This window comes from Pagrus pagrus (genome assembly GCF_965226575.1).
Source record: "Pagrus pagrus genome assembly, chromosome: 8".
NCBI lineage: Eukaryota > Metazoa > Chordata > Actinopteri > Spariformes > Sparidae > Pagrus > Pagrus pagrus.
In genome coordinates, this window is record NC_140192.1 from 4,434,311 (window position 1) to 4,443,393 (window position 9,083).

Below are 9,083 nucleotides of genomic sequence, written 5' to 3' on the forward strand. Positions count from 1 at the left end.
AAATATACAGACTACATGACATCATCTCGTCTGTGTTTGATGTTTTATTTCATTCTCAGCAGTGAAAACCTGCATCCATACAAACGAGTACTAAATTCAAATGCTGAACAAGAGTATTTTTTGAACACGTTGCTTAAGTGAAGAAAAATGATTATTACAACCAGCACACAGATGCTTGAAATAATGGAGCAGCAAAAAAACCAAACAAAGATTACCAGTGATGTGGATCCAGCAATGATCCCAAAACAAAGATCATGACGGAGTGATAACAAACACACTGGGAAGTAACGGTGCATCGTACGTAACAAACGGTGATTTCTAACGTCAGGCAGGTATTTTTCTAAACGTCTTCTTCGATCAGTAGTTCTACTTGTTAAGATGCAGAGAAATGGCTCCTGATACAAACATACAGCAGGTAACCAACATGCATTCATGTTTTTGAGCATTTTTTTTTCTGAATGAACACCAACAAACTTTGGACCGCGGCCTGACGGATGTCGGATTTTCTGGGGCCGATGACGATGCTGATATATCGGCCGATATTATTTTATACACAGAATATTTACATTAACACACATTTTTTTCAAATGTGGTTATCAAACACTTCTGATAAAGATTTGTATGTAACGGAGGCAGGATAACAAAAAACTTCATTGTCCAAAATGACCGAAGCAGTAAACTTCTTCATGTTCTGTAAAAATAAGTTTCCACATATTGGCCGAGCTGTGACCGGCCAATATCGGCCGGTAATATCAGTCAGGCTCTTCTTCAGACTGTTTCTATTCCACTTCAATCCTGTCTCTACCCTGAAGCATCAACTGCATAACTCAAATGTCTGAATCTAATCTAGGCGGCAGCACGTCAACACACACACCGTCCTGCTCTGCTCAGACAGTCTCCTCTGGGCTCTTTCTTTTTTCCGATGCCATCTGTTCTGTGTTGTGGCAGTGCTATTCTGTCCTGAGGACTAACTACCGTCTCTCACGCTTTCCTGAGAGCGCTCTTGTTTATTTCCTGTCACTCCTTAACCTGTGGAAGAAAAGGGCAAAGTCCTCTTTTGTTTTTTTTGTGAACGCTATCATACTTTGTATTCACTCTGGCCCTGTCAGGTGAGTACAAAGAGAAGAAAATCACTCGGGAAAGGATAAACAAATACATTCAAATTCAGAAGTATCACGCTAAGGCAGTTTCCCTTGTATTTCGTGGACCTTGCTTTAGCTCAAGTTCCCTCATCCTGTCTCGGAGGAGGATGACTTTATTTTGGACACTCACATCTGTGTCACCAGTGTGTCTCCGAGTGTGTCTCCGCGTCTCCCTCGGCACAGCCAGCGGGTCGATAAAAAAAATACATATATCAGTCACATATTCATCATTTCACCTCACACCTTCACCACATTGAAACATACTTAAAAAAACAAAAAAAGGTTATAAACACCCCCCCATTGGAAACACCCTCTCTTTAAAGAGAAGTGGTTTCATCACACATGTCAACATTGATCGGACTAGAAATTCATACTGTTATTTAAGGGGGCAGCCAATGATTTTCTTGGCTATCACAAATGATTTTTAAAGACCTCCCGACCTTTTCATCAACAGATTCCTCTGATAGTTTCTAGATTGTGTCCATTGTGTGTCAGCTTATCTTGTTTGTGCCTCAGACGTGTAAAAACTAAAAGGACACATGATTCAGTCCGAGTCTTTGGAGCACACGCTGCTCCCCAACTCCTTTTAAAACAGAGGTTACTCAGGGAGGCAGAGAGGAGAGACAATGATGGGAGTGTTTTGGTCCACAAGAATGTATCACAGTCCCCGTTTGAGGACTACAACGCCGACTCATGCTCCGGGGGTACCGGCTTGCTGGCCCATGAGCGGGTCGGCGCCCTCCACGCTCTCCTGGTTGGGCGTGGTTTCGGGGTCCGCCGTGATCACGATGGTGTTCTCGTCCACCAGCTCGCAGGTGGGGTTGGAGAAGGCCGACAGGGGCAGGGTGATCCTCTGCATCTCGCGCTCGTACACTCGCTGCTCGTGCTGCTTCTTCAAGTCCCGACCCCTAAACACACAAACACACGAAAGAAATTCATTAAACACACACATCTGTTACAAATCTGGAGTTACCTACTCCTGAGGGAAATGTCTGGCTCTTAAGCTGCTCCATAATGTTCACCAGCTAGTTGCTAACTCTACCCCTCAGGTAGCACACTGAGGGTTTCTCAGAGATTTTCTACTGAAAGCAGCTCGCTGCTGTGGCCAAAAACTAGATGCTTGGAGCACTAAGGGGAAACAAAACAGTTAAAGGGGCTCTATGTAACAATTTACATGCGTTAATCCCTTTTTTATTGGTCATATGTGAGCGGATTGTAACATGACATGAAAAATTAGACCTTCCCCGTCTTTCTCAGTCGCCTATACCAGCCTGTGAATGTTTTTTTAAGTTGTTTTTTTGTGAAGGACTCAGGTTGGATTTTCCATGACAGTCCAAAGGATGTGACTTTGTGCACATTCTCGAGTGCCTCTCTCCGCTTACAGAGATCAACAGCAGCTAACGTGAGTTTAGAAATAGAGGCTGCTAACATAAACCAATGACCGGCTTCCAGCTCAACACAGACGTTCCCCAGCAGCGCCTCTTTAAAACCAAAAATCAATCAGTACAAATGACTCTTCACATCATCCTGGTTGTTCACTGTTATTTTTAACCCTTCAATGAGGACAAACAATCACTAATAGCACCAGCATGCTAGTGGCAGAACAACATAGCAGTTGTCTTTCGACAAACTGATCAGCGGGGGTTCACAACACGTCACACACACGGACCACGGAGCGACACTCCCACACTGCTGCACCAACCGGATTTGGTGTAAATGCAGCCTAACAGACAGAAATCCTGCACACTGGACCTTTAAGTACTGTAGCTGATACTAAGTATAGACTCCTTTTGTGGGACCATCCAAACTAAACACTTGTGATAAGGAGCTTTAGATAACATACTGTATATAGATAACAGACCCTGTTTGAGCCTGGTCTGCTGCAAACACAAGGGACAGATGGTGAAAGGGAACAGGCTGGCGAGGAGTTTATCTCCTCCGGGGCAACACAGTGCTGAGAAGCAGCATGAGGCGGCTTTCCACTGATCTGGAGCCAAAACAGAGCGATATACTCTGAGATTTAAAAACACTTCCTACCTGCCTGCTTCAGTGCAGCATACTGCGACACTTTGCTCTGCTGTTAAAGCCTGTATACAGCCACTGGTTCTTTGCACCAGGGTGTGGTTCACTTTAGTTTCAAGCATATCTGGGTTTCTTTTTAATACCATTAATTCCTTTCAATGCCACTCTAATATCTGTATAGCCAGCACCTAGCCTAGCTTAGCTTTGATTTCTTATTCTGCCTTTGCTTGGTGTTCGGTTTATTCCTCTGTTTTTCCACAATTCTTGGATGGAGGATGGGTCTCAGCCCAAAAAATAGACCCCATTAACTTTTCAATGTTTTTCTCACTTCGCAAAATATGGAATTTTTGTTAATTTCTCAGAAATAATTCATTCTTTATGAAAAAAATCAGGCGTATTTGGGTGGTTGGTATCTATGAGTGAGTACAAAAAAGGACTGTTGGGCTTTGGCGGAGGTATACGCTCTACTAAGTGCCATTACAGTTGTTGAATGAACTTCTAAAATGGAACTCTGCCTACCATCAGCTCTGAACGTGCTAATTAGCATGTTGTACATAGTTTGTTTAATCTGTGTAAAGCCCAGGGTTATGCAGGGTTATGGGCCAGACTATTTCTTGGCCAGGACTGGAAACTCTCTGGAGCACTATTACTTGTCAAACTACCCAGGCTAGCTGTTTCCACATGTGCTATTGTAAGCTAACTGCTGCTGGCCCAGTCTACATATTTTCTGGACAGATACGAGAGCAAGAAAGAGGACAAACATTTTCCCCAAATTTTGTGAAATCTAGTATTTTTTTGTGCATTCCTGAGGGCATACAGTCAAAACACTTGCTCATCACTGCAGAAGCTATATGCGGTGCTGGCGGGCGGGAAGCCTTCGAGGGATCAGTGTCCTTGTCGCTGCTCAAACCGACTCTAACTGGTTGGTCGGCAGCCTGTTCCCACTGAGGGTATAGTATGAACCTCTGGGTGCAGTACACTCTCTCCGGCCTGGAGAGGTCTAGAGTGAAAAGAGTCGGTTTATATTGAAGGAGGCATGTGGTCGTCTACAGCCAGTGGGCACGCTCGCCACACAGCTATCACATTACCGGAGCTGATGCCAGAGCAGGTATTAACCCTCTGACATAATATGCTTCTCCTCCTTATTAATAATCACCTTCTTAAAATAGAAAACAAAAACCGGGGCACTGCTAATCAGATTTGAGAGCCAAACAAAGATCTGTACGGGGCATTCTGTGCCGTGCCGAAGGGAATCCGAGTCCCCTGTTTCACAACATTGGGGACGTCACTTCAGATCTTACATAACTGTAGCGAATATGCAGGCTTCTCTTTTCAATCCAACCCTCCTCCTCTATGCTCCCTTCTCTTTCAGGAATATAAAATAAGTGGAAGTGCTTAAAAATAGACTGCGAGCTTTCCCTTTCCTGCAGCGTTCTGTTGCGGTCGACGTCAGAGGAGCAATAAAACGTCTCGTTTACATCCAAGTGGAACAACAGAGAGCATCGCTGGGGAATGTGCACAACAGCTGAGACCATTAACGTGCCCGCGATCACGTGTGTTTAACACATCACACTGGCATTTCTCCTGCGTGTCTTTAAGCTAGAAAACAACACGACACGCGCCGGTGGAAACAGGAAGACGCGACAAACCTCTGCAGCAGCTGGCTTTGTGCCAGAGTGACAGAGAGGAACATGCTGTAATAATAGCATCCTGTAAACAGATTAGATGTGTTAAGTCTCATGTCTCTCCATCTGATGCTGAACCAAAGCAATAAAGGGTAACGCCACCAATTTTACACGCATTAAAGTGTGTTTACAAGTCTTGTGGAGTACTACTGCACATGTTAAGAGCGTAGTATACAGGCTTTTTGTGGCTCCAGAGGAAGCTTAATCTGATAAACTGCCTACAGAGATGTCACCCATTGGCTTAGTTGCATTGTGGGTAATGTAGAAGACTGCGTGGAATAAAAAATGCAATAGCTCTGGTTCAACTGTATTTTGATCATTTGTTTTTAAACTGTCCATAATGAGTCTAACAGTGTTTTAGGAGAGCAATGCTAAAATGGTGGACCGCTTTCCAAAACCTGGTGCCTACATTCCCCACAATGCAACTTAGCCAATGAGTGACATCACTGGAGAAAATGTATCAGATTACATGCAGCTTCTTCTGGACTTTTTTCACATGTGCAGCAGAAAGACCTGTGAACACACTTTAATGTGTACAATTGGCGGAGTTGCTGCCATGCCGATACTGACCTCTTATAGAAGTAGCCAAACGTGATGCCGACTCCAAGGACGATTATGATCGCCATCATGAGGATGCCAATCACGTAGCCTGACAAACGTAAAGAGAAGAAAAAGGTTTAAAAAATGACCCTAAACACATCAAAACGTTACGTAGCTCATGTGCAGAAACATACAACTAAGATTTATACAACATACCAAGTGTTCCCAGGTCCTTTTTCTGTTTGGGTCCTGTTCGCACCCGCTGGCTGATTCCCATCACCGGCTGCACGGCGGCAACCTCTCCCTGAGAGGGGCCGGACTTGGCCGGCTGAAAGCTCTCTGCGGAGGGAGTGGTTCCTGCTGGGTCGAGGGATTCGGCCTTTGCTGGCACAGTCGGGCCTTGTTCTGGAGACACAATTAAACAATACCAGTGTTAAACAATATGCAACGTCTCTCTTTGCAAAGACGCGTCTCTCCCTTTAATATCTCAGTTTGCATTAGAACATTGCGGGCTGTGTTTTAAATCACCGAGCTGCTTTATGTTTGGATTTTCAGATGAACAGGACGAGCTACCTTTATTTATCAGTCACTGCATTGAGCTGCAAAGGTTTTATATGTCATGTAATTTCCTCCATGAACAGTTTATTTGTTTTTCCAGAAGATTTCCTTCATCCCACCGTCCATCACCATCGAGAGGGGCAGTAGCGTGCACAGACTCTCTCTCTCTCTGCTGAATATTAGTTTATGCCAGAGATTCACATAAATTGATGCCACAGGGTCGGATTATTATTATTGTTTCCGGAGAGACATTTTGTTTGACGACACTGTGGCTCCTGGTTTTGCGGTATTGTGTGCCTAGCAGTTTATCTAATTTATCTTTATCTGTTCTTTTACTGTTTCATTAATGTTGATTTATTGTCGAGAGTGTGGAGATGCTTGTCATAACGCTCTTAAAACACACTTAACCTCTATTTGACTTGACTAGAAGCACATCAAATGGGCCGTGTGGTTTCTAACACCAACACCCTCGTCTACAGTCCTGACACGCTCTCACCAAGTTGTTGCAACATAAATCAGGAGGATCGGCCGCCGCAGGTTGTTTTTTTTCAAATATGTCAGACATAAACAGGCTCTGCGTGCTCGGCTCTGTCACAGGAAACAGGTTCGGCTGCAGATGTAAACATCAGCTCTTTAACTCTGTTTCCGTCTCCTCTGCATAGATTGTCTTTTACAAACTCTGCTGGAGTCAAACGGCGTGAAGTCATAAATTCAAGCAGCCAATTAGATGCCGTCTCCAAGGTAAGACTGTTCCTTTTCTGCCAATGAGCTGTGGTCGGGGCGGGGTCGACACTTGTGGAAACTGAACTTTTTCAACATGTGACTGCAGGGCTTTGTTGTTGTGTGACTTGGGTTTGGCTTCGCAGTTAAGAAGGAAACAAAGGCCAAAATAGAGGAGACTTCTCACAGCGGCTTACCCCTGACCAACTGACCCACTGCAAACTCTGAAGAGAGAAAACACATGTGTGTTGTCTCTAATCTCTGAACAATGACTTGTTTTATTTAAAGAGAGAGAGAGAAAGCTTTTCTGACCCATTTAAAGTTTAAAGATCTGGCTGCATCCTCTCTCATCAAGCTTCCTGCATGTGTTGTGTCGACTAATTAGAACATTTTTTCACAGCTACAAACATCTCGCATCATTATTTTCCCCCAGAATAACCCACTTTTTTAAAAATAATGAGCAGAGAAGAGAAAAGTAATTGCTGGCAGCATCCAGAGACCAGAGTCTGAAAACTCTCACAGAGCCCCGCGAGAGGAAAGCAGCCATTTCAGAGAGGCTGTGCCATAAATCTAGAATATTTATATTTATCCTGCCTGTTTTTCCTGTGAATATCTCTTCATACAGTGTGTGTACAGTGTTTGCCAACCTCTGCACGTGTCAATCGCGCAGAATTGTCTCTGGACCGTCCCATCTGGGCCAGCAATGTAGCACCAAGGCCTCTCGGAGGAGTCTGGGTTTCGGCAGTAATTGTGATCTCCAGCACCTACAGGAGGAACGACGAAAACAGTCTGTTACTGATGTCTCATGTGAGCACAGGCCTCTGTCTGTCTGCCTGTCTGTCTGTCTGTGAGGGCTAACCACTGGATTCATTAATCATTAATAGTACTTCATCACACGACAATGAACAGGCCGCCATGAGCACAAAGGAAGGAAACAGCAGCTAAAAAGACAGAAAACAGAAACCAAAAACTTCCAGTTCTAGTTTTTCTATTCCTTTAAACTGTTATCAACATAACAACACAAAAAAATCACAGAATCATCCTTTATTTGACAGTAAAAAGACACCTGAGCGTGGGGTTTACCTGTCTGTGAGTCAGGATGCACGTTCACATCATAGTCTCTGGTGGTGTTGGTCCAGTTCAGACAGGTCAGACCTGAGGAGGAGCTCTGTTGTTCCCCTCTGTACTCCACACCACTGGACCTCATGCAGTCTGAGAACAACAACATGACATGTGAGATATAATAATAAAACATGATGCATCACATTTTCAAGCAGGACATTTCAAATCAAATCAGAACACAAATAAATGTATAAAAGCAGTCCAGGATGAGTCATGTTACCATTTTGATTTCCATTTGATGCACTGCTCTCCACAATCACCACACTCAGGAAAACAACGTGCAGGGAGAAAAACATCTTGCAGAGCTGACGGCCTGAATTCACACGCATCATGATGAGGTTCTTCTCAAAAGCAAAAAATTACAAAGACATGTAGAAAACAGACGAAGAGCCTGTGACTGAATGTGCTTCAGACACACTGCTGCTTCTGCATCAGGAGTCCCAGCCCTTGTTTTTGTCAGAGCAGCTCAGCTTTCTTCGTAAACAGCCTTCACCAGGAGGAGGAGGAGGAGGAGGAGCTGCCCTTTGCAGTAGAAACCTCAAGGTCCTAAAGCCTCACCAGGTTCCACTCATGCCCAACAGGACTGAGAGCTGCAGCTGAAAAACAGTTGAACAGGAAGCTGATCCTGGCACACAGCCTGGTCAGAAGCAAGCAAGAAAAAAAAAAAAAAAGCTCATGCACACTTTTGTTTAAACTTTGTTTTACATTGTCTGCCTATAAACAGCTGCTCTGCTTAATTTTAAAGCACACTCACTCAATACTTTCCATTTATAATCCTTCCTTATCTGGCTCTCAGGGCTCGGTGCATCCCTCCCAGACTTCCTCTACCTCCATGAGGCCTGTTTGTTTTTTCCTCTGGACTCTACAGGGGCCGGCAAAGGACAGCTGCCCATAGTATTTACCTCTACCATCCGCCTGTGCACTGGAAAGCACAGAGAGGCCCTGTGTCATTGTTGGCTGGCTGGTAAAAGAGGGCAGCCAGCAGCCTGAGTCAGTCAAAGCTCACTAAGCCACTTTTCAAACAGATGCTCACCCGGGTTTTCGGGCAATTACTAGAGTCAACATGCAGCATCTGTCCAGCACTCTCCATCACACTCTGCTCATTCAGGAGGCAGCTCCCAGCATGCACTGCGTGACACTGGCCAGGGTGAACTGATTCTGGGACTGAGCCCGGTGAAACCTCTGGAGGAACATTTTCACCACAAATAGACTGTAGACATGTTTGAATATTTGACAAACAGAGTTAAATTTATCAGGAAAAAGTCAACTTTTTGAGTTTGATGTGTATTATTAC

At 44.4% G+C, this 9,083-nt stretch overlaps 1 protein-coding gene across 1 annotated transcript; it reads right to left on the reverse strand.

Moving 5' to 3' along the window:
- Window positions 1-29: 29 nt before the first annotated feature.
- On the reverse strand, window positions 30-8,273 carry pik3ip1 (phosphoinositide-3-kinase interacting protein 1). The gene is made up of 6 exons (XM_084360508.1): window positions 8,010-8,273; window positions 7,751-7,879; window positions 7,315-7,431; window positions 5,606-5,794; window positions 5,420-5,498; window positions 30-2,050 (listed from the first exon to the last, which is right to left on the reverse strand). Exons 1-6 carry the CDS (start codon window positions 8,119-8,121, stop codon window positions 1,834-1,836), a joined length of 843 nt encoding a protein of 280 aa, XP_084216634.1. The 5' UTR covers window positions 8,122-8,273; the 3' UTR covers window positions 30-1,833.
- Window positions 8,274-9,083: the final 810 nt, after the last annotated feature.